The sequence below is a fragment of the Gekko japonicus genome, unplaced genomic scaffold, assembly GCF_001447785.1.
Source record: "Gekko japonicus isolate JY-2015 unplaced genomic scaffold, Gekko_japonicus_V1.1 scaffold211, whole genome shotgun sequence".
NCBI lineage: Eukaryota > Metazoa > Chordata > Lepidosauria > Squamata > Gekkonidae > Gekko > Gekko japonicus.
The window spans coordinates 787,261-813,901 of record NW_015164187.1 but is presented as its reverse complement, the minus strand read 5'-3'; the positions used below and the strand labels follow the sequence as shown (position 1 = coordinate 813,901).

The window sequence follows — 26,641 nt, the reverse complement described above, 5'->3', positions numbered from 1 at the left end:
TTTATCTGATGCATTTTAAACTGTTTTTAATTACTGTATGTTACATTTGATGGAACCTGCCCTGAGCCTGCTGTGACTGCAGTAAAGAAGGCCAATGCTATGCTGGGGATTATTAGGAAGGGTATTGAAAACAGATCAGCAAATATCATAATGCCCCTATATAAATCAATGGTGCAACCTCATTTGGAATACTGTGTGCAATTCTGGTCACCACACCTTAAAAAGGATATTATAGCTTTGGAAAAAGTGCAGAAAAGGGCAACTCGAATGATAAAAGGGTTGGAACACTTTCCCTATGAGGAAAGGTTAAGGCGCTTAGGGCTCTTTAGCTTGGAGAAACGATGACTGAGGGGTGACATGATTGAGGTTTATAAGATTATGCATGGGAAAGAGCAGGTAGAGAAAGAGGTACTTTTCTCCCTTTCTCACAATACAAGAACTCGTGGGCACTCCATGAAATTGCTGAGCGGTCGGGTTAGAACGGATAAAAGGAAGTACTTCTTCACCCAAAGAGTGATTAACACATGGAATTCACTGCCACAGGAAGTGGTGGCGGCTACAAGCATGGACGGCTTCAAAAGGGAATTAGATAAGCATATGGAGCAGAGGTCCATCAGTGGCTATTAGCCACAAAGTATAGATAGGGGCTCTGGGGCAAGTGATGCTCTGTCTTCTTGGTGCTTGGGGGGGTCAACAGTGGGAGGGCTTCTAATGTCCTGGCCCCACTAGTGGACCTCCTGATGGCACCTGGTATTTCTGGCCACTGTGTGACACAGGGTGTTGGACTGGATGGGCCTTTGGCCTGATCCAACATTGGCGTCTCTTATGTTCTTATGACAAGGAAATTTTTACATTGAATCAGATTATGAGGACAAGTTTTTACTATTTGTTCAACTGAGGTCTAGATATGATTTGTCACTTTCTATACAATGACAATACTTACAGTTGCAACATTTGTTGGTATCTAAATATGGCACTATGCCATTAAGAGTCTCAAATATCCCCTTTACTCCTGGAAACTCTAATTGAATCAAGGCAGAAAACAAAACCTACAATATTTGTTTATAAATGTTTGATGTCAGTTAACAGATATGATAGGCAGAAATGAATGGAATAAAGAGTTAAATCACCCTACTTTTCCAAAGCAATGGGATACAGCCTTGAATCATAGTTGGAAGGTACCCCCAGGATCATCTAGTCCACCCCCTGCATAATACAAGAAATTCACAAATACCTTCCCCTCCACACACCCAGTGACTGCTGTTTCATGCCCAGATGATGACAAAAAACCTCCAGGATCTCCAGCCAAACTGGCCTGGAGAAAAATTGCTTCCTGACTTCAAAGTGGTGATCAGCATTTCCCTGAGCATATAAGAAAGGGCCACAAGAACTAAGCACTGATGCAATACTTCCTGCCTTCCCTCTCATGATCTGCCTAAGTTCAGAGAATCAGCATGGCTGTCAGATGGCCATCTAGCCTCTGTTTAAAAACCTCCAAAGAAGGAGAACGCACCACCTCCCAAGGAAAACTGTTCCACTGAGGAACCACTCTGTCAGGAAGTTCTTCCTAATGGTTAGCAGAAAACTCTTCTAATTTAATTTCAACCCATTAGTTCTGGTCTGACCTTCTTGGGCAACAACTCCATGACATCCACTATATCACAGCCCTTCAAGTACTTGAAGATGGTTATCACCTACTCTCTCTAAGAGTCTGAATTTGAGACTTATTCAGCAAAAATTATGTTTAGGATACACTGGACACCATGCCAACTATTTAGCAAAAGGACTGAGTAAAGACTCTAATTGCTGGCACTGTAAATTATAGGATGTGTCCCTTAAACGTATGCTTTAGGTGTCTCTAGTCATTCGGCTTTTGTGGAAAGAAGCTGTCATATCAATTTCGTATTGGAAAGTTCACTGATTCTTGAGGATTCTTGTGTACTTTAAACTATCCGCCTGTCTCTTGGAGACTAACCGATGGTCAATGAAAATGGACCCTCCATGCCCTTACTTGAGCTAGAAGACTCATATTACAACACTTGGAAGAAAAAACCCACCTCTGGTAAATCAATGGATTGAGGACCTTAGAACTCTACCAAAATTTGAACACATGGCATATAGACGGCAATTGCATATGGACTTATTATTAGATATTTGAAAACTGATTATAGAAACTTAGGTATAGATCTGTGACCACTACTGTTATAATTTTGTCTTGTCTTGATGTATTTTTTCTTTTCTTTTTTTAATCTTACTTAATTGCTGGAATTTAAGTTTTTTCCCCCTTGTTATTTTTTGAAGGAAGGAAGGAAGGAAGGAAGGAAGGAAGGAAGGAAGGAAGGGTTTTATACTCCACTACGCGAAGGAATCTTGGAGCGGCTTACAATCACTTTACCCTCCTCTCCCCACAACAGACACTCTGTGAGGCAGGTGGGGCTGAGAGAACTCTAAGAGAGCTGTGACTGACCCAAGGTCACCCAGCTGGCTACATGTGGAGGAGTGGGGAATCAAACCTGGTTCTCCAGATTAGAGTCTGCCACTCTTAACCACTACACCAAGCTGTAGTAAACAGCAGCACTCTTAACCACCACACCAAGCTGAAGAAAGAAAGAATATGCCACATATCTAGTTCCCTTGAGAGGCAACATAAAAATGTTCTAAATAAATAAATATTCCTGCCTTTTGGTGTCCCCAGTAGTGGAGATTTCCTCAGTACTATCTAGAACTATTTTGCTGTTGGGCTTCAGGTCTGGTTTTGGAGCAGAAACTGCCTCAGTCAGCTTCATCTATGGCCTCTGTTGGGAACATGACAGAAGAATAAATTCCCATTACATCTGCTGGACTTCTTGGTATCCTTCTGGATCACTTGGCTGCGTGTCTGAGGTTCCCTGTTCCACTGTTTCAATTCCTACCTCACTAATCCCTTCCAAAAGGTGGAGCTGGGGGAAAGTTTTGTTCAGCACCATGAAAGAATGTTGTGCTGTTCCTCAAGCTGCACTTCTTCACCCCAATGGCTGTTTAACTTCTACATGAAACTGCTGGGAGAGGTCATTCAGAATTATGTTGTGAAATGGTGTCCTGGTGTCACCAATATGCAGACAATATGAATCTCTTTCCACCAGAGTCAGGTGTGGCCATGGATATTCTGGAGCCATGTTGGATTACAATAATGGCCTGAATGAGGGCCAATAAATCTGAAATGTAATACAGATAAGACGGGGGCAGTATATGTGTGAAATTGGTGCTGATTGTGAAACTGGAAGATAAAGCCTCATCCAGAATATGCTAGCTCCCTCAGAATGAGCAGGTTCACAGTACATGCAGAGATTTCATCTGTAGTAAGTAGCACCCTTAACCACCTTCAGCATATTTGCCAGCTGTGTTTCTTCCCTGAGAAGGGTGATCTAGCCACAGTTACCCTCACTTCTCACCTCTAGGTTTGATTACTGTAATGTGCTCTATGTGGGGCTGCCCCAGAAGATGGTTTGGAAATTTCAGTTAATCCAAAATGCCAAGGCTGTTTCTCTGTTTTTGCATAACAGAGCCACTGGAATATTTTCTCAGACACACTGTTGACGCACCAGAATCTCCACCGTATCTCCAAGTGCCTTCACTGTCTTCTCCTTCTCCTCATTCTGCCTTTGAGACTGCTCAAGTAATGCAGTAAGCTCCATCACCCTGGGAAGACAACAGCAGCATTTATAGCTCACCTGTTTTTCACTAATACTGGTAAAAATTTACACAGCACTCCCAAAAGTTCAGCCTGAGACAAAAGAAGACAATGATCTCTGAACACACTTTCAGTTGTATGAAAAATACAGATGTCTGAATCTCTTTCTGTCCTTCTGCCTCTGTGATTACTCCCACATACAATTTTCCTCTGGAAGACCCTTCAGGTAAAAATTGTACATATGAGTAAGGGTATGGTTATATATTAAACCTGTTGTTCTTAGCATAATCTGGCTTTAGATGGCTTTGTTAAATGTGCTGATTTGTGGTTGCTTTATTAAGAGATAGTGTTTCTCATCCTGCTCTCCACTGGTGGTTTATTGGAATTAGAACTGTGCATTATGTGTGGGGTTGTATAGGCAGGATTTATTACACAGAGCTTTAATATTTCTGAGATCCTAAGAAGTTTGATAAAAAGAACATAGTCTGGAAGACACTGATTCAATAACGGGATGTTGCTAAGAAACTGAGGTTATCAACAAGGATCAAATTATTTCGGCTAGTAACATGTCTCTTATTAAATCTAGTACCAGATAATCAAGGTATAGGATAGTAAGCAATTATAGAGAGATTTGTCCCGTCATTCATTCTAAATACCTTGGAACCAGGCATTCATTTCCCAATAATTCGAATTAGTAGTCTAGATGCATCCTATTTTCACAACATTCTACAGCGGGGTCCCCAACTTTTTCTGAGCCTGTGGGCACCTTTGACATTCTGACACATGGTGGTGGGCATAACCGCAAAATGGCCACCACAGAACGTGGAGCCAACCAAAAAACATCAGGGAGTGAGGTTATGCATAATTCTAATAGTAACCCTTCAACATTTCAGGTAGAAACTCTGTTTAACAGGTTGCCTTTTAAAATGAACATACTGTTTTAAAATACTTTCTTGCGTGGACATACTGTTTATCTTTGGTCACTCAGTGAAGATCCTTGTGCTGTGGTGGCAGCTACTCCTAAAGCAACATTTTAAAAAATCTGCTCAGATCTCCAACGGCCAATCAGAGGCCTCTTGGGCAAAAATGCCATCGGGTCCTGCCCACTTTCTAAAAACACTTGATGGGCACCTGGAAAGGTGTCCAGACTGGGGACCCCTGTTCTATAGCAATTAACTCTCCCGGCCATCTATACCAGGTGTAACCCTTTTTATAAAGGCATCAGGCATTGGAAGAAAATAACTATCTGAAGTGATCTCATGTTGTCCCAACAGTAAAAAATCCACAATAAGTGAGGGAAGCTGTTAGTATATATTTAAAATGTAGTTTACCTTCTCTGAAGATCCTCTTTCAGAAAGTCTCCGCTGCCAATTGCTTGTGCTTTCTGGCATGTGTCTTTACTCTGATCCGTTTTCTCAGGCTTCGCATCAAATTGCTGCTGTTGGATCTGACCCTGCAGGTCAGGGCTTCCTAACTGCCTAGCCTCCCAAGACAGTTGATCAGAGTTTAGGCGGAAGCAATTGACAAGTATAGTGCCAAACAGCCTTACTTGATCAGCACGTAATTCAGACAAATCTCTGAAACAGAAGAAAATAATGCAGGAACTGGACAGCAAAAATTCCATTTACAGATTTTAAAACAAGATGAAAAACAGTAAACTTTTCCTGATATTTGCATAGTCTAAAAATACTGCAGGAAAATTTCAAATCCCAGAAATAAATTTTATTGAACATACATCCAGGTGGATATCATTTGAGCAGCTGTGTGAATTCTAAAATATTGCAATCCCCCACCCCCATGTAGTGCAGGAGAAAGGAGCATTGAGAGATCATGCTGGGAAGTACAAAGGAGAAGGTTGGAAGGAGAGATGGGGCATTCTCTTCTACTGTCATTTTGCCAACCTTCCAAGCGCACGTTCTTGCTTCAGAAGGTAAGCAGTATAGATGTTCCCAAAGAATATAGCTCTGCCACTATATATTTAGTTCTGTGTCCCAATGAGCAAAAGTTTAAGCTTTAACACACAGTAGGCTCTGGGAGTCCCAGGTTCAATTCCCCATTCTACCATGGAAACTTGCTGGGGAAAGTCTCAAATGCTCAGCGCTGTTGTGAGGATAAAATGGGGAAAAAAGAAAATTATACAAGCCGCTTTGGACTCTCATTGAGGAGACATGAGCCTGGACCTGGACTCAGCACCCCCCCCCCCCAACTGAGGCCCCAGAGCCGGGATACTTACCTGGTCTGTAGCAATTGGAGGGAGGGAAATGCCCCAAGGAACAAGCTACTTGCCTAAGGCAGACGAGAGAATCTACAGGAGTCAGCCAGCAGGTGACAGAAGAGGGACACCAGGTCAGGGAAACGCACAAGGCCAGGCCAGGGCAGGCCAGACCCGGGGGAAGGGTCTACTGGATGAATGGGAAGGGATGGATGATTGACTCCTTGAGGACAGAGGAGGTAGGAGTAAAAGGTGGGCTTCACAGACAGGCTGGAGAGGAAGGAATCAGCACAATGCCAGAGAAGGAGACAGACCACTGCTCCAGGGGAGGAAGGGAGGCATCTGCAGTACTCAGTTGGCATTCTACCTTCCCCAATTCTGAGGCCTGAGGAACCCTGACACAGAAGGCACGGCAGCAGAGAGCGGGGAGAGCAACCTCACAGGAGGGGACACTCACAGTATAAATGAAGTAAATAAATATTTAAAACCCAACATGAAGCTATTCTTTTTTATTCTAGGAACTAAACATTGAGGCTGATTCAGCTACCAATTTGCCTACCTTCTATAAACAATTCAATGTGTTACAATGTAGGGGAGGAACGTTGTCAATAAATATATAAACCACGAATGCTGCAAAATTCAGAATAGCTAGATTGAGTACCAGCATACCTAGAGAGAGGCTGCAAGTATATCAAGCCCCAAGTGCCAGCACAGCCCTAATGCAAACCACACAGAAAGAGAAGAGCATTGTCTCATGATGTCCACAGTCATACCGAACCTTCCCACTCTGCAGCATACACAGCTTTAGCCACTGCAGAACACTGAGGAGTTAATATGCCAGGGGACTGAAGGAGGCTTGAGACAAGGTCATTTTGCTGGCTACGCTGATTCACCACTTAGAGGACAACTGTGGAGACCACTGCAGACCACAACCATTGCTGGCCCAAATTATGCAGAGGAAATTTCTGCACAGCAATAGAGGCCACATGACATAGCTCTCTTCACTGAGGTAATAAGAAACCTGCCTCATAAAGTTTAGCAGTAAATAACTTTATATTTGACTAACTAAGAGGAACCTGTTCCTCCTCACCTGTCAGTTGCTGTCTTCATCTCCAGGAAATAACGGTGTAAGGTCACCACCTGACGCCATATACCAAGGATACGATCATGTTCTGCCTGCATATATCTGTCAAAGTGCTATACAGACAAAGACAACAGCAAGTTAACTGCTTAGTTTACCTGTTTTAGACAATCCTTTTAAAGACACATTGTATTACAAGCACATTTTCTCAGTCACTGATAGCAGCATTCACAATAACATTAAGCACTTAAAGAACAACAAGGACTCTACATCATTAAATATAAATAAAATATTAAATATATTAAATATATATTTAATATAAATCAAAATATTAAATGTAAATACAAATATTACTGTTATATGGAACCACTTCTTAGGCAATGGTTTCAACCTTTCTAGACCCAGGATCTAGAAAGTGGCAGTGTGAGCTCTACTGAACTACATACATGTGACAGGAAGTCACGTATCAGTTACATGGCAGGAAGATAAGCAGCTAGAGTCTCTGAATCTATCTGCCCAGGCTAAAAAGGAATAAGCTCTGCATTATGACCTTGCCATCCAGGTATTCTGTTCAGCCTGCATGCAGGAGAAGTAGGATGGTGAGACCCCCTCTCTCTACACAGGCACAAGAGCAGCAGTTCTTTCCCAAAAGCAACCAAACACTGTGGCTGTGTAGGGACTTGTGACCCAGCCAAACACAACTAATTTTAAAGTCTAAAGAGGTGGCCGTATAAATGAGGATCCCCACAATGAGATCTACAGAGCAAGCAAAGTAAATGGATTGAGCAATGATTGAGAAATTTTTGAAGCATTCACATAATCACTATTTCTGACATCTCCACTGATTTGGGGCACACACGCACACCTTGTCCTGTGCTTTATCTGGCTCTGAAACTTTGTTGTGCATCCAGTGTAAGAATACATTAAATAGACAAAACAAAGATACTTCCTCTCTGTCTGCAGAAAAGATTAGCTGCCTAGTGTTGGGGAAGGGGGACAAAGTCTTGGCATCTGCTGCTATTCATCCCACACACCCCTGCAGACCATCCTGCAAGCTAGTAAAAATAAAGCAGTTCTCTCTGTTCCCTAGAGGCCAGGACGCTGGCTGGTACCACCTCCCTACCATACATGGGGAGGGGAACAAGCCATAGCCTTTGCCCTCCCCTCATATTCTACCCTGCCTGTCTGTCATATTTTACTCTACCCTGCCTGGTACACACACATCACCAGATTACAGAATAGCGCAAATAATCAGGATCTGCAGTTATACAGAATCCCTAGTAAGAACGCCCTTGTATATAGAGTAATTACCCAGACAGCAAAGAACAGTGCTACTGCAACTGCTTGAAACAACAGCTTGAAACAAGGAACTTCCCATTTCAGTGATCTTACTGAAACTCTATATTTCAACATACTTCTAACTATAGAAAGGCATTCCTACTTGACTTGACAGGGCCTCAGCAGTGTGGCATGGGCATCTAGTTATTTAAAATTTGGGTTTTCCCCCCTAAATGACAATTTCTGAAGCAAAACTATTGGACAGGGAGGATTGCAAGTACCAGGCAATCAGTTCTGCACACAGCCATTTTTCTCTATAAATTGATAGAATGGATATAAATGGATAGAATGGTTTATCTCTATAAATAGATAGGACCAGTTTCCCTTGAGCTTGGCAAGAAATTATATGCCTATATACAACTTGAGCTTGACCAATCACACAGTATAGATATATGAGTGCAACCTGAATAAATGGCTTCTTGTTCCTCCCTACCCTTACTACTGACGGTTCCCTACCTCCCGTTCTTTGTGCCATTCCTTCTCCTTGTGCTCCAACTCTTCCTTGGACCTTATCCAATCAGCTGTCAGTTTGTTGATATCTTCTCGAAGAGCTTCATTCACCTCATTGGCCTTGTCCAGGTGCTCCCGGAGCAAAATGTTCATACCAGCCAAATTTTCACATCTGCAGTTCAAAAGAAAGAACAATTATTAGCAAACCTCAGTTTCAAATATTCATTCTCATTGGAAGTTGCACTGGCAGCACTGTTTTCTTCAAGCCCCAGCTAGGATTTGATTTACAGATAAAACCCTCGCTCACCTCTGCTGTTCTTCTTCCAGCTGGATTAGTGCTTTCTCCAGGCTATGATCTTCTTTGTAATCCCGCTGAGGTGGACAGGATCCCTTCATGAGAAAGACATGTAATTCGATCAAAATAATATTTTTATTGTGTCCCCTCCCTTGGCTTCATATGCAACTACTTCCACAGACTAATAAGCCAACGGCATGAGCACAACTTGAGATTTGTTTCCCTTTTAATATATTTTTTCATGGTAAATCCCTAACCTGGCCTCAAATAAGTAGTGGGGAAGTAGATAATTGGGCCTCCACTATTTTTAGGGACTACACAGTTTAGTCACAGGGACATACTCTCCTCTTCGGTAACTGGACACTGCGTTCCTTCCACGGTGATGCAACAGAAGAATTAATCAGTTTGTGCTGTATGCTAAATACCCTTATTTGGCCCTTAGAGGTTTTACATGCATGGTGACATTTCCGTATTCTGAAGAACCTGAATAAGATCAGTCAACTCCGTGACCATGGATCTGTCAGTGGTACAACCCCACCCACCAAAATCTTAACAAGCTCTTATAGCAAGTATGCCCTTTCATAAAACTAAAAATGTTCTTAGTAAAGCTGGTGCTGTTGTTATTTCAAGAAGAGCAAAGCAGGGAAACAGTAAAGGAGGAAAGTGCTTCCCTTTCAGTCTTTCGAAGCTTATTTGAATTATTCCCTTAATATTCTACACTCCAGACCCATTCACACATCAGGGCTTTTGGCAGCACACACAATACACGACAGTATTACAGCAGTGGTGATGCTGGCTTCATGTCACCCTTCTGTTTGCTTATGTAGGCATTTCTTGCCTATTGCTTGTCAATGAAAGATGTGACTGGTGCACGGTTAACACATAGTTCAGTTTTCTCTCAAGTATTTTTATTGTGAATACAGTGCTAGCATCAGAGAAGTTTGTGATATTAGGGCATATAGCTAGATATGATATCTTAACACTGATCAGAAGATTCAGTGTTGTGTATTTTGTTGTTGTTCAGTCGCACAGTCGAGTCCGACTCTTCGCGACCCCATGAACTAGATCCCGCCAGGCCCTCCTGTCTTCCGCCGTACTCTGATGTTTGCTCAATTTCATGTTCGTTGCATCGATGACACTGTCTAACCATCTCATCCTTTGCCGTCCCCGTCTTCTTTGACCTTCAATCTTTCCCAGCATCAGGGTCTTCTCCAGGGAGTGCTCCCTTCTCATTTGGTGGCCCAAGTATTTGAGCTTCAGTTTCATTATCTGGCCTTCTAGGGAACAGTCAGGGTTGATTTCTTTTAGGATTGACTGATTTGATCTTCTTGCAGTCCAAGGGACTCTCAAGAGTCTCCTCCAGCACCATAGTTCCAAAGAATCTATTCTACGGCGCTCGGCCTTCCTTATAGTCCAACTCTTGCAGCCACACATGACTACTGGGAATACCATTGCTTTGACCATGCGGACTTTTGTTGGCAGGGTGATGTCTCTACTTTTTATCATGCTGTTTAGGTTCGCCATCGCTTTCCTCCCAAGTAGCAGGCATCTTTTAATTTCATGGATGCAGTCACAGTCTGCGGTGATCTGGGATCCCAGGAACGTGAAGTCTGTCACTACTTCCACAACTTCCCCTTCTATTTGCCAAGGAGTGATGGGGCCGGATGCCATGATCTGTTTTTTTGAAGTTGAGCTTCAAGCCCACTTTTGTGCTCTCCTCTTTTACCCTGAGCAAGAGGCTCTTTAGGTCCTCTTCATTGGTCATTGTCAAACTAGGATCTCAGAAACCCATGTTCAAATCCCCACTGCCATAGAAGACTGCTGAGTGACTTTGGGCCAGTCACAGTCTCTCTAAGCCTAAGCTACCTAAGCAGGGTTTTTGTGAGGATAAAATGGAGGGGAGAAAGATGTAGAGTGCTTTGGGCCTCCATTGTGAAGAAAGGTGGGGTATAAATGAAGTCAATAAATAAGTACATGGGAGGAATTACCGTCAAGGAATGAGTCATCAGTTTCCCCTGAACAGAAACATTTTCTTTCAAGTTTCCAACCCACTCTCTATACCAGCACTTTGTCAACAACAGTGGAAGTACTGGGGGGGGGAGGGGAAATAGCAGCCCTTTCCCTTATAACTTACTCTGCTTGCTTCCAGTTGCTGCTCTAGCTCTTGACACCAGTTCCGATATTGTATCACCTGTAATGAACAGAACCTTGTTTTGAATTTTTTTCTTCACGTTTTGCTATATATTTTCTGCAATTTAAATTTCAATAAAACAAAATAAAAATTATTAATAAGCAAATAGTGAGTATGAGTTTATCTGTAAATACGTACAACACAGGCTTACCAAGTACTTACCTTGATTCGGCGGGGGACACATATGTCTTGTCAGGAACATTCCCGCGCGGAAAACAAATGTGCCGCACCATGCCGTCGCTCAGATGTGACGCCAGCACGCTGGGCACGTAGCTGGGCAACGCTCTGGCAATGGAGCTGGAAACTCAATGGTCCAGCTCCATTGCCAGAGCGTCGCCCAGCTATGTGCCCAGCGTGCTGACATCACGTCTGGGCGAAGGCATGGTGCGGCAGCCATGTATTCCACCAAGGGATGTTCCGGCTGGGAACCATGTGTCCCCCGCCAATTCAAAAGTAGGTACTTGGTAACCCTAGTACAACAGCACCCCATGGGATATTTCTTATAGCTAGAGGTTTGCCATTTTTGCTCAGGAAAAACTTTGTGAATTTCACAAAGGATTGGTTACCCTTTAAAACAAGGCTGAACAAGAGCACAGGTGTTCACAGGCTTCAATAGGTAAATAAAATGAGAGGGAAACAAAAGTAATTGTTTTTTAGGCAGCATGCCACATCAAAGTACAAGAACAGTTTCTCAAGTATGCAAAACAGTGCAATGCTTCTAATAGCAAACTGTCTAGTTATCCATGCATTAGTTTGTTGCTTAGTAAATGCACCTATGTGTCTTTGATACAGTAAAAAATGCTAACACTCAACAGCAGGAAGGAAAGCTCACTGCATGAAACAACACTTTGTTGCAGCCATGTGCACTAATGTACCAATGAAAGAAACCACTTATATTTGTAGAGATGCCAGTCCATAGACAGGGAGCTTGCAGAAAGTTTGGTACCTTTTCAAAGCATTACAGCTAATATTCATGCAAACACTGCCAGAACACAATTGTACAGCACAAAATGGTTTCAAGATTAGGTGGGGCTTGTACCAGCTGTGAATATGTTCTCCTGCATAGTGTTCCATGAAATATCCACTGGCCTGCTACACTATGGTGATGGAAGGCTCAACACTGCTCATAGAATAAGCAAGACAATTAACACGAACAACAAGCGCTCACCTGCTACTTAAAGGGCTCCTTGAACATTATTTTTATTCAGTCATTGAAGAAGACTGACACAGATAGAAGGAAAAGAAATGCCACGCCTAATTTTAATAACAAGCTTTCTATGTGGTATAAATCTCTCTTAAGAATATAAACAACACAATAAAATCAGTTTGCTTTCATAAAGACCCAGCACCAGTAAGTCATGCATATATTACAGTTAAACACTGGCTATGCTCTCAATGGCTTACATGGAGTCAACAATTAAGCAAGAAAGCCTCCAGACATGTGGTCCAAGAAAGTGTCTTTTGATTCTAAAAAAATACAAAATATTATTGAATAAATAAATGCAGAGGCTGTACACACTCACCTGCCTCAACATACTGTATCATGATACATCAGAAGAGCATAACAGACTACTGAAATATAGTTAGCTAGTATATATACTAGCCACTTTTCTCCCTAATGGATCCTAAAGCAGCTTCCAACAAATAAAAATATAACCACATAAGTAAAAGAAATATAATTAAAATATACAAAAAATGACAACAAAGTGTATCTGCGGAACAATACAGACATCTAAGAAAACTGTGTAGAGTAAAGATAAAGGTTTCCCTTGCTCAAAAGCCAGTCAAATCCGACTCTAGGGATGCGGTGCTCATCTCCATTTCCAAGCCGAAGAGCCAGCGCTGTCCAAATATATTTCCTTGGTCATGTGGCTGGCATGACTAAACGCCGAGGCACACAGAACGCTGTTACCTTCCTACCAAAGCGGTACCTATTTATCTACTTGCAATTGCTTGCTTTCGAACTGCTAGGTTGGCAGGAGCTGGGACCAGAGACGGGAGCGCATTCCACCATGCAGCACGCAGGTCTTGAACTGTCGAACTACCGACCTTCAGGTCTACAGTTCAGCATCTTAAACACTTGAGCCACCGCAGCCCCCAAACTGTGTAGAACTTAACAGCAAATAGTTCTTATACTTGAATAAAAAGTATTTTGAGTCTAGTACTTTCCAGTACATCTCTGGAATCTTCCACAATCACATGAAAGTACTGAGAATCAGAAATTAATATATAAGTGGGAATGGGGAAAATAATGGCTTACAGAAAGAAATAAAAATATTGAGAGATGTTTTAGAATTGGGTGACTTGCCAAGAATATGCCCAGGCTGGTGCCCCACCGTCATCTTTAATTTTGCATTTAGGGCCACATCAGGTAAGACAGGGGGAAGAACTGTGAGCAGATTTTCCCAAACAGCCTGAGGCTATGGCACAGGGAGGAAAGGTTAACCCTCTCCCATGCTCCTTCTCCAGTTCCCCTCTCCCTATGTGGTTATTTGTCTTCCAAGGGAAAACAGACACCAAAGGTTCTCATACTCTTAGCACTCCACAGTGGAACTGTTCAGGAGAGCATTCTTATAAAATGAATAAGGTCCTGATTGTGGATATTAGATTTTAATAAACTGTATTTTATTAATATTATTAATCTTGTAATAAATAAAAACACAGTAGACATCTTTTCGGGGGGAGGTATTTGAAGGTTTTAACTGGTTATAATTTGTAATATTTTAATTATTGCCTACAAGTCACTCTGAGCCAAGACAAAGTGTGGGGTACAAATATTTTATCAAATGCATAAATAACATACTGGGGGGGTTGCACTTCTCTCTAATTCTGTAATCCAGTTTTATTAACCTGTTTCAATACCATCAGAAATGCAACAAGATTTACCTTCGCCTGCAGCTTCTGAACAAGGACCGCTTGCCTGTGCTGTGCTTCCTGTGAACTCTGTAACTTTTGTTGATACGATACCTCTTTTTCTATCATCTGTTGATGCAGTGCCACTAGTTGTTCATCTGGCAATAATTGGACCGTCTGCATTTTCATCCTGCTGGCCCCTTGATCTCCTTCCATCTTAAACCAAACAGAAGACTTGTTTCATTAATCTGCCAGACAAGGTGGATCATTCCTGTTTCCTCAACAGCAGCAATGGTGGTAGTGAAAAGATGCATCGTGTTTATGTAAATACAGGAGCATAATTATGATCCTACACTAAAATGTGATATACAGAACAAAAATTAATCTACTTCATTTTACAAAAGCAGCAAGAAAGGTTCTGGGCAGGTATTTAATTCTCTCAATAACAGGAGGCTTCTATTCTGTAGAAAGGAAAAAATGGCAAATCCCAACATTCCTATTGGTTGACAACATGTGCATAATCTACAGTGCAACCCTATACAGAGTTTCTCCAGTCTGAGCCCAATGGAATTATTGAGTTCAGACTGGAGTAACTCTACACAGGGCTACACTATTTAACTGGCAAATGATGTACAATGACCTTCAGTTGAAAAATAGTTCCTTTACACTTCCAAATAAGAATACACAAGTACTCACAGCCATAAGAGAGTGTGAGGCCATTGCTCAGTGCCTTCAGATCTTATGGGTACATCCATAATTCTGCACTTCCTAACAGAATCAGAGAGATAGTTTCCTACTGACCGATTTGGGGTTAATCTTTTGTTCTTATCAGAATAAGGGCTTCCCCAAAGCACTCATGAAATCAGGTCAGATTCCAGGTTTTGGAGGCCTTGGGCAGAGAGTGTCCAGGTCCCCCTCCCCGCTTGCCATCACATTCTCCACTCAGATACCCATTTCCAACAACCTGCCTGCATGCCTCTTCCCCAACACCAGCCCATGTGTCCTTCCTGGCCAGCTCACTCAAGTCCTCCCATTTGCACCCATCCTTCTCCGAATGGTGCTGGACAGCATATACAGCTAGGAGCTTTTTGATAAGAAGAGGGATGAAGCTCAAGTCGCTGTCTGGCTAAAAAAAAGTACTCAACTAAAAAGCTAACATGTTTCAACTAGAAATATTTTTCACAGGCATTGAGATCCAAAGATTATTTCCTAAGGCATTTTCTTCTCCAGGGATCTGGTTAACAGTCTGTCTAAATCTATGCCTTTACCAGTTTTGCCACCACCTCTATGTGCATACACAGCCCCACCATTCACAAGTTTCCCATCAGCAGGTCACCTTATGAACTTTTTATGAAGCAGTGACTTCTATATCACAACAAATTGCATTCATGTGGAACTGCCCTATGTGCATATAGGATTAATGCAAATTCCAACATGGAATGAGCATGTAAGAATTCCATGAATGAGGTGTGAAGTCAGTCAGAGGCAGATCTGCTCTCATTCAGCCACCTGTCCTCAACATCTCTCAACTCTTCAAGGAATAACATTAGATAAAACTTTAACTGGACGTAACTCTGAAATCAATGTGCCTAGAAAGTGCACAGGACCTACTGCTCAAGCACATAAAGCCTTGCCTCTCAGATTTACCCTAATACTACTTCAAAAACTAGCACAATATATTGATACCACCCACCTACTATAAAACTTCCCCAGACCAATGCTGTGCCTGTTTACTTGGGCTTATTCCCAAAGGAGAAAATAACTTGAATACACCATTGCACCTTTTGAGTTAGGGTTTTTTTTAAAAAAAAGCTACACACCACAATTCTGGAACTTACAAGAACAGACACACGAACTAAGAGGCCATAGCAACACCTAACTTTGCTAAAGGCAAACTACTTGTTACCCTTCTTCTACCTCTGACTTACCAAACCCCAAGCCTCCCCCGCCCACTACGAAGTCTGCCTGAACGTGCGCCAGAGATGCTCACCTCAGCACGGCCGGTGAAACTTCCTTCCCCGCCCCCGCCTGCAGGCTCTCTTGGGGTGGAGAAAAAAGGTCGCGCTCGCCGTCAGAGAGTCATATTACACCCCCTAAACTCCGGCAACGGAAACCCGCCCGCCTAGCGGGAGCAGAGGAACGGTTTGCTTTTTGCACTGCCCATTAGAAGAGCTTTACTGCCCATTAGACGAGCGTCGGGGCCTTGGCCTCTCTGGCCTTTGGGGCACATGCAGCGCTCAGAACAAGACTGGGCCGCGCAGGCGATATCCCTAAGCCGACACATACAGACAACCGGCCCCAGTCCGTTGCTCAAACTGCCGGTAACCAATGCACTCGTCGTCGTCGTCGCCGCCGCCGCCGCCAGCCACAATCCCCCCGCCCCCTTTCCTGCCGGCGGCCGGGATTTCCTGCGCAACTAGACTAGGCCTCTCACAGCAGCCCCTCGGGCGAGAAACAAGGGAAGCAACCGCAGTATGGTCCGCTCACTGTCTGGGCCAGCGGATCTCGCTCATTCGTCATCTTGGTCCTCCCGGATTGACTCACACCACGCCCCGAAGCTCTCTAAAACAGCGCCGTGTACGCTGGCCGGCTCTGGCGCGCCTGCTCCCTACCTACACCCCTGTCTGTCCTTGTCACTAGCAATTTCCACGCATCCTTTTTTACTCTTCTGTTGGCACTATCGTAGCAGTATAGGCGCCCTTAAACCATTGGAATCGAGCGAGTTCTGCATAGGACTAAGCTGTAAAACTACGATCCTGATAGGCACCAAATTCCATGTAATTCGATGCGACTGATTTGGAAACAAATCCCAGTGGAAATCAAAAAGACCTGTTTCTGACTGAAGTTGCATTCAGTTGGGTAAGCCGTGTTGGCCTGAAGCAGCAGAACAAAGTTTGAGTCCAGTGGCACCTTTAAAAACAACAACGTTTTATTCAAGGTGCAAGCTTTCCTGTGCACAAGCACTTCCTCAGATACCTGAAGTTCTGACTGAAGTTGATTAGGATTAACGTTGTGTCAGGTAAAGTACTAGTAACTAGAAGTTTTCAAGATCAGTTAATGCCTATTATCTCAGATGAAATTTACATGTGTCACTGAACCCACTTTTTGAGCCCAGTGTTGATGTTCACGTATGAAAAAACAGAAAGGCTGTTTTGAATGTGCTTGTGTTCAGATTGCTGAATTCATTTCTGGCCATGCAAGGAGGTTGATTTACAACAATACATATTTTTTTCTGCCCTTCACAGTGCATCACGACCTCAACTGGAACTTTGAAGGGATGTGCTGCCTCACAACTAGAATTTTCACCACTTATTAATCTCAGTTGGCTAGGCTACTCTGTATGTCCCCTATCTATTACCTCCCCGCTCCACATAATAACATTTATTTGGGAAACTTCATGGTGTGTTGCTGGAGAAGAGTTAAATCCCCAGCATCACAGCACCATCCATGAGTCCCCCGGGTAATGTGTATTTTAACCTTTGTTGTCAAATTAATTGACATAAATTGATTAAATGGCAAGTCTCCATTGGTTTACTGTTGGATCTGCTCCTAGTGCTGTAGGGTTCATAGCTAACCAGCAGTTGTTTCTTAAGCTTCTCAGTAATTGTTTAGTTCTGAAGTGGCAGTGTGGACACAACAGAAGTATTTTAAGACTGAAGTTACTGCTAGAGTAATATACTGTTGTATGAAAAGGCAGGTGTGAATTAAGCCATAAGAGTATAGAGGTGTGGTCTTGAGTCTGTGCCAGTAGTTCCAAGTTCTGTCAGTTCCTGCCAGTTAGTTATCTCCTAATACTCTTAACTTTCTGTACTCAACAACACATTCATTCAAAGTGTATTTATGAGCATAGGAGATCTGTGTTAGTGCTGGTATGGAACTTGAAGCTGTCATTTATGCCAGGTTAATTACTACTGTGTTCAAGGATGTTGTTGGGGGGGGGGGCAGATTTGTACTTTTCGCTATGTACTAGTTGCTTCTGTGAAGCAACACTGGAGCTTACTTGCCACCTGTATGTCTAGTTTACACACTTGCTTTTATCAAAGGAAGTGTTATAGTTTATGACAGTATTGTATTTATTATCTTGTTTTTATTGCATTGTTTTCTATTTCTGTAATTCAGACTTTGCATTGTCTATGGTATGGCAAATCCTTGCAAATCCTACAAGAAACCAACCCTGACTGTTCCCTGGAAGGCCAGATACTGAAGCTGAAGCTCAAATACTTTGGCCACCAAATGAGAAGGGAGCACTCACTGGAGAAGACCCTGATGCTGGGAAAGATTGAAGGTAACTGAAAAAGGGGACAGCAAAAGATGAGATGGTTACACAGTGTTATTGAGGCAACGAACATGAAATTAAGCAAACTCCAGAGCACGACAAAAGACAGGAGGGCCTGGCGTGATGTAGTCCATGGGGCTGCGAAGAGTCGGACTCGACTGTGCAACTGAACAACAACAACAATGGTATGGCATGTCTTATATTGTTTTTATTTGCTTTTTAAAATTTTGTAATCCAGTCATATGGCATTGTTTATTGTATTTCTTATTGTGTTTTTATTGCAATGTTTTATACGTTGCAATCTGCCTTGAATCTCACAAGAAAAGTAGAATATAAATAACTAAAATAAATATAGTAGATAAATTGACCTCACAGCATCATCTGTATGTCTTGGATTTGAAATTCTGAAAAACTTGAGGGTGAGACATGAGAATTAAAAATTGTATATGTGTACAAAATATGGATGGAGCTGCGGTGGCTCAAGTGGTTAAGACGCTGAACTGCAGGCTGTGGAAGGTCAGTAGTTCAGCAGTTCAAGACCTGAGTGCCGCATGACGGAGTGAGCTCCCGTCTCTAGTTCCAGCTCCTGCCAACCTAGCAGTTCGAAAGCAAGAAATTGCAAGTAGATAAATAGGTACCACTTCGGTGGGAAGGTAACCGCGTTCCGTGCGCCTTGGTGTTTAGTCATTCCGGCCACATGACCACGGAAACGTCTTCAGACAGCGCTGGCTCTTCGGCTTTGAAACGGAGATGAGCACCGCAACCCTAGAGTCGGACTCGACTGGCTTTCAAGCAAGGGAACCTTTACCTTTACTTACAAAATATGGACATCCAGGCTTGTATGAAAATCAGTATTTAGAAGATAATATAGTAATGGTTCTGTGGAAGACATGTCAGCAACTCCCCCCACCACCACCACCACCACATTATCTTGTTGCTCATTTTAGGTGAATGTTGTTCTGTTATATTGGGAGGGGGATATTTTTCAGTGGGAAAGGAGGGGTCACGGCTCAGTTGTAGAGCATCTGCTTAACATCCTGGGTTCAATCCCTGGCTAATTAATTAATTATCGTATGGCATCTCCAGTTAAATGGACCAGGCTGTAGGTGATCTGAAAGACTCTGCCTGAGATCCTGGAGAACTGCTGCCAGTCTGAGTAGACAATTCTGATCTGAATGGACCAAGGGTCTGGTTCAGTATACAGCAGCTTCATGCGTTCTCTTTTGGTAGAGAGTCTCTCACTAAATATTTGTAAGCCATACAACTAATAGTAATCTATGACTCATAAACTAACATCTGGACCAGTGATCAAACTTAAATTATCAGGATTTTACACCCAACTGAAGTGCACAATCACCTTTAACCAGAACTGTGGTTATTCTACAATCGCAAAATTCAAGCACAGGATTTGGTTTTGTATGCAGAATTCAGGACTTGAGAATCTCCAAGTTTGCTCGTGTGTGTTTTAAAGCCAATATATAGCCTTCATGGGAGTAAATAATAAACTTCAAAATCTATCAGCATTATCTGTGAAATTTCTCAAAGCTGAGCTGTACTTCTGGTGACCAATGAGGCCTTGCATTTTATCTCCACCCCGATCTCCAATGTCCATTCCATAACTTGTCACTTGTAACACTTGGCACTGTTAGATTTCAAATACTCCACTCTTAACTACATTTATGTGGAAATAATGTTAAATCTAATTGATTTCAGATAAATCTTTCCAACTAAATCTGATAGCAGTATTTACATTTACAACCAATCAGAACTCCAGAATCCCCTTCATGTTTCTGCCATCCCAAGAACCTCAGTATCCAAGTTTTGGAGTTTTTAAATGCTATTCATACATCATATGCTCTTGGACAGAACCTTGTCTGGGGGAAAAGGATAATTTTAGTTTTAGGCGCAATTTCTTGCTTTGCTTATTGGCTTACCTGCATCAGGGGTTCAGTTCGAATTCTGTATAACTGTGCCTTTCCCACCTGGGACCCCAGTTCTGACACTAACCGTGTAACTAGATTGACTTGCTTCTACTGCTCAATAAACCTGATCCTAGTTAAGGAACATTGTTGGGACTGTTTTTGGCAAGACTCTGACAGTAATTTTCCTTCAAAACATCAGATTTCTCCTGTTATACATCCTTCTTACTGTGTAAACTCTATCTGCTCTTTAACTTGCTGGAATTGTTACTCCATCTCTTTAGAAATTTTCTGGAACTATAATAAGCAATTTTTTAAAGCTAGCAGTAGTAATAAAATAATAGACTCTCTAAGGTTAGCATTGATTTCAGAAGGAAAAGCACATGGAACTGATCAGGAAAAAAGCTAACAGCTTAAAAATACAGAGGTGTGTTCATGTGCTTCAGAGCTAGCTAAAGTTCTCTTGAATATACATTTGCATTACATGATTTTGTAGAATGGCTGCAGTTTGTTCCTATAACTTTCTGGCACTAATCAAGACAAGCAGATCACATGATAATCTCTCTTTTCCATACCATGGAATTTTTTGCAGTCACTTGCTTCTTCAGATTCTGTTTCTGCTTGCATTAAGACACTAATGTTACTGATTTATAAGCTCAAGAAGCTGGAGACCTTGGACTCTGCTTTCTAGTGATTAGAAATGTCAGTCGTTAAGACATTGCCAGCAGCAACATCTGGTTTCCATTATTTAAAGGGACAGAAATTATTGGTAACCTTTTCGTAAATGCCAAAGAAGCCCACAGCATCCATGCCCCTGAGAGGCCCCCTTCTTCCTCAGGTCTCTTGTAACATTCACAGAAGCCCACAATATCCATACTGTACTCTTGAGGGGCCTCTGCCATGAGAGCATATTTTAGGAAATCTATCAGCAGCTTTCAGATTCGTTAATCACAAAAGGCTACTTCTTAACTGTGGCATCAGACTGTAAAAGGGCTGCTTTGGTGGCTGCTTCCTTTCCTTGAGGATACTTCTGCAGAGGCTTAAAGTACATGGGGAACATAAATACCAGGAGATATTCTCTAACATCCTGCTGAGTTCCATATCACACAGATGAGAGTATGATGTTCTTATGTTATAGCAACTATCATTTCTTTTCAGAGAAGCGTTTAGCCCTCCTTCATCATTGTGATGCTCTAGGATAGCTAAGGGGTTTCTCTGTCTCAGTCTCTATCTATACACAAGCTTTTAGGAGCAATAGTAACCATTTTTAGAACTGCTCCTTCTGAAGCACTGTACTGTCTAAGTATGTTGCCTGAATATATTTGCTAAGCCTCTTTACACTGAAACACACAATTCTTTCTTCACTTCTCTGTTTACTTTAGTGAAGCTCAGGCACTGCCATAGCTAAGGTTATGCCAGGATATTCCATATAGTGAGACATTCTAAATGTTTGTAATAATTCTTGGACTCTGTAATCTGTTGTGGCATATATTTGGCACTCAGCTGGGTCTAGGCAGTCCTTCGATTTCTGCGTTTTCCTTCATATAGTTCATGGACAGCATTACGGTCAGTCACCCTTCCACATGGAAAGTTTCTGCCCATGACGGGCAGCTTGCCTCTGAGAAGCTGTAATGAGGTTAGAACCCTGTTCTCATATAGTGAAAGGGAGATGGAACTAACCTATTTGCTCACCACCTAGAGAAACGTTACCCTGCCGTGGGTAGTTCTAGAAAAAATGTTTAACTTGTTTCACACCTGCACCCAAGTAAAGTATGTAGCAAAAACCCCAGAAATTTGTTTCAGATTGAAAAGTCAAGAAGGAAGGAAACAGTGAGCCCATGATACTATCACAGCTTCCATTGCTTCTGCAAGATATAGCAACCGTAGGTAGTGATGAGTACTGAGTAACCAGCAATAGCACTTGCAAAGATTTACCTAGGCAGCAGTGATTAGTGATAACTGTAAGAAGAGTTGGTTTTTATGTGCTGTTTTTCTCTACCCAAGGAGACAATTTGGTGTAGTGGTTAGGAGTGTGGACTCTAATCTGGGAGAACCGGGTTTGATTCCCTACTCCTCCACATGCAGCTGCTGGTGTGACCTTGGGCCAATTTTAGTCATAAGTTCTTTCAGAGCTGTTATCTCAAGGGCAGTTCTTGGGAGAGCTCGCTCAGCCCCATCTACCTCACAGGGTGTCTGTTGTGGGGAGGGGAAAGGAAAAGGATAGTAAGCCGCTTTGAGATTCCTTCAGGTAGTGAAGGGCGGGGTATAAATCCAATCTCCTCCTCCTCTCCTTCTTCAAAGCAGCTTACAATTGCCTTCTCTTCCTCTCCCCCACAGCGGTCACCTTGTGAGGTAGGAGAGTTCTGAGATAAGTTTTTAATTTATTTATTATTAAATTTTTATCCTGCCCTCCCGGCCAAGGCCGGCTCAGGGTGGCTTACAACAATAAAATTTGCATAAAACAATCATAATAAAATCTCATACATTAATAAAGACAACATTAAAAATTTGAACAAAATAAAGTGCTAGCAACAATCCTCTTTATCTCAATTGACTCTCAGGTAATCTCAGGTAATCTCAGGTAATTGGCACAGGCTGTGTTTGAGGGACCTACGGGTCAGGGCTCCGCCAGGGTAGATATTAATTGTTGGTGGTGAAGGTGTTAGTGGTGGCGGCTCCAAAAACCTGGCGGAAGAGTTCCGTCTTACAGGCCCTGCAGAACTGTGAAAGGTCCCACAGGGCCCTAATCTCTTCTAGGAGCTCATTCCACCAAAATGGAGCCGCCACCAAAAAAGCTCTGGCCCTAGTTACCACCAGTCTGGCCTACTTAAAGCTTGGGGGGCCAGCCGGTACTGCGTCCCAGTGTCCCTTGGGGAACATATGGGAAAAGGCAGTCCCTTAGGTATGCAGGACCCTGGCCATAAAGGGCTTTAAAGGTCAAAACCAGTACCTTGAAGCGGACCCGGTACTCTATAGGCAGCCAGTGCAACGTCTTTAGCACAGGTTAGATGTGGTCCCAAATTGGGATTCCCATCAAGAACCTGGTTGCGGCGTTTTGCACCAGCTGCAGCTTCCGAATTTGCGACAAGGGCAGCCCCATGTCGAGGGCATTACAGTAATCCAATCTCGAGGTGATCATCGCATGGATCACTGTTGCCAGGTCATTGCGTTCAAGGAAGGGAACCAACTGCCTAATCAGCCGACGGTGGTAAAAGGCCGACCTGGCAGTAGGTGCTACCTGGGTGTTGTGTCCGCTGACCGCCACCAGAGGCCAGCGAATACCCCAGAGCTTGACTCTGGAAGAACAATGGGGACAAGGCTCCTGGTCTCTCCACTGAGGGACCAATGGGGGTTGGCGGTAGATTCAAACCCACCAACGGGACCTAGGGGGTGTCCCAAACATGTGTATATAGTTGGTCCACGGGCCGTTACCCTTTGTTTTTGTTGTGTAGCAGTGAAGCGTGCAGGATGTTATGCGAACCATGGCGGCCTCGCCATGCGGTTAACTCACTACACAATACTGGGCCTCCATTGTTAAGGAGGCATCCAGGAGCACTCCCAGACTCCTAACCTCCAGCGCTGGCATGAGTGGCGCCCTGTCGAAGGTCGGGAGTGGGATCCCTACCCTTGGACAGCTCCGACTCACACACAGGAGGACCTCCGTCTTCGTTGGATTCAATTTCATCCGGCTCATCCTAAGCCAACCAACCACGGCTTGTAACGCAGGGCCTAGATCTTCCAGTTTGGATTCAGACCGGCTTTCCAGCAACAGATAGAGCTGGGTGCCATCCGCATATTGGTGACAACCCAGCCCATGCCTCCAGGCAATCTGAGCAAGAGAGCGCATATAGATGTTAAAAAGCATCAGGGACAGGACTGCCCCTTGAGGCACCCCACATTCCAGTGGGTGCCTTCGGGATAGCTGATCCCCCAGTGCCACTCTCTGTCCCCGATCTTGGAGAAAGGAAACAAGCCACCGCAAGGCTAGTCCCTGGACTCCAGTGTCGGCGAGGCAGTGGGTCAGTAGCTGATGGTCGACCGTATCAAATGCGGCCGACAGATCTAACAACAGCAGCACTGCCAATCCGCCCCGATCAAGGTGCCTCCAGAGGTCATCTGTGAGGGTGACCAGTGCTGTCTCTGTCCCGTGGCCCGTGCGGAAGCCAGACTGGAAAGGATCTAAAACGGAAGCATCATCCAGAAAGCTCTGTAGCTGCATCGCCACTGCCCTCTCTATTATCTTGCCCAAATAGGGCAAGTTGGAAACCGGTCGATAGTTGGCCCAAGGTCACCCAGAAGGGTTCATGTGGAGAAGTGGGGAATGAAACCTGGTTCTCCAGATAAGAGTCCACCACTCTTAACCATTACACCACACTGGCTCTTGAGAGATCCTCTTGAGAGAGCCCAGTGTATAGAATAGCCTCTAGAGACATTTCCAGAAGTCTTATTGCACGGGGGGGGGGCGCTATTACTCAATAGCATCTAAGGTTCAGTACAGGATTTAAAAAAAAACACTCCAGAAGGCATTTGGTGGAGGATAAACTGTTTTGGCAGATCCTCCTATGTTTTATCTTATATGTGGTGGTTTTACCTTATTGATGTACTGTTTCTCTGTGTTTGCAAGTTGTTATCTTGTTGGCTGCTGGAATGAAAACAGATATAAGGCAGGATACAAATATAGGACTTTGGTGTCTAAACAAATCTCAAGACTACCAAAAATAATGTAAAAGCAGGATTAAACTAGCATTACAGTTAGGGTTGCCAACTTCCAGGCACAGCCTGGAAATTTCTGGGTATTACAACTGATCTCCAGGTGACAGCTATGCCACCCTAAGTGGTTGTGAGGGTCTCCTGAGTATGTTGGGGGATTTAGCAAGGAGAACCAAGAAATGCAAGAGGGCAGCAGTATCTCCACCTATATATACACCAGGATTCCCCCCCCCCCAAAGTAGAACTCTCAAAATGAACCAGATCGTAATTAATTAAAAGGTTTTTATTAAAGAGAATTAAAAAATAAAGTAAAAACTTATTAAAGAGCACTCTATAAACACACATACAACTTCAGAAAATAAAGGTGGTAGCTCATAGAGACAGAAAGGGGAACTTATTCTTATGGGACTATATTACTTATTCAAAGAATCAGAGATCTGAGAAGAAGGACGAGTGGAACGAACCAGCATTCCACTCAAGGAGGGGTACCCAGTCTCAAGTGGGGGGTGTAGGTTAGTGGACGTCCACACACACACACTACTGAACAAAGTGTAGTTGGATATATCCCTTGGAATATGACATGAGAGCCAATTTGTTGTAGTGGTTAGGAGTGCGGACTCTAATCTGGGAAAACTGGGTTTGATTCCCTACTTCTCCACATGCAGCTGCTGGTGTGACCTTGGGTCAGTCATAAGTTCTTTCAGAGCTGTCCTCTCAAGGGCAGTTCTCGGAACAGCACTCTCAGCCTCACCTACCTCACAGGGTATCTGTTGGGAGGGGAAGGCAAAGGGATTGTAAACCACTCTGAGACTCCTTTGGATAGTGAAGGGCAGGGTATAAATCCAATCTTCTTGCTCCTAGAACAATGCTGTGATGGTTATTGTGAAACAAGGTATCTGAGCAAGGAAGCTTCCCAGGAATTGCGAATGGGGCTCGGCAGTGGAGCTGCAAGGCCGGCAGCGGCGGCTGGGACCATTGGGGGCGGGGTGTGTGGCCTTATGACACACGTCCGGTGATGTCAGGGTGTGTGGCATATGCTAATGAGTTATGCTAATGAGTTCCCCTAGCTCTTTTTCTACTAAACGACCCCTGATGAGCTGTAATCACTCTGCAACGCATCAGCCTCCATACTTTATACTGGGTAAAACAGGAACCTCAGTGGAGTACAATGCCATAGAGTCCACCCTCCAAAACTTCAATTTTCTCCAGAGCAACTGATCTCGGTAGTCTGGAGCTGTAATCCCCAGATCTCACCTGCAGGCTGGCATCCCTAGCGAGCAACCCTAGTTACAAAAATGCAGTTTTCAAAGGCAGGATACCTGTTGGGCTGTGTCTCAGGCTTTCTCCCCTCATTCATCCATTCTTTGTCAGATTGTTGAACTTCCCTGTGCTCTTATTTCTGTAGAACTCTTCATTCCTTAAACTGCTGCATCAGCACAAAAAGCTATAGAGCTCATTAGTGGTTTAGGACGGCAGTCTTTGTTTGTACAATGGAGATCATGCTACTTGCTCATGCCATTAGAATACTACCAGTAAGAAAATTAATGTGTGGTTTATATTCTTTAAATATTTCTGCTTCTGGTCATGGTCAAAACCAACATTTTAATGCTGGCAGGAAAAAAATCACAGGGGTCAAATGATTCCCC

At 43.3% G+C, this 26,641-nt stretch overlaps 1 protein-coding gene across 1 annotated transcript in view; it reads right to left on the bottom strand.

Annotated features, from left to right (window-relative positions):
- Window positions 1-14,306, bottom strand: part of CEP250 (centrosomal protein 250kDa) — a 56,709-nt gene extending 42,403 nt beyond the window's left edge. The window contains exons 1-7 of the mRNA XM_015408207.1: window positions 14,124-14,306; window positions 11,181-11,237; window positions 9,059-9,141; window positions 8,758-8,923; window positions 6,973-7,079; window positions 5,002-5,247; window positions 3,582-3,678 (exon numbers count right to left, since the gene is read on the bottom strand). Coding sequence (XP_015263693.1) covers window positions 3,582-3,678; window positions 5,002-5,247; window positions 6,973-7,079; window positions 8,758-8,923; window positions 9,059-9,141; window positions 11,181-11,237; window positions 14,124-14,306 — 939 coding nt within the window. The remainder of the gene's footprint in view (window positions 1-3,581; window positions 3,679-5,001; window positions 5,248-6,972; window positions 7,080-8,757; window positions 8,924-9,058; window positions 9,142-11,180; window positions 11,238-14,123) is intronic.
- Window positions 14,307-26,641: the final 12,335 nt, after the last annotated feature.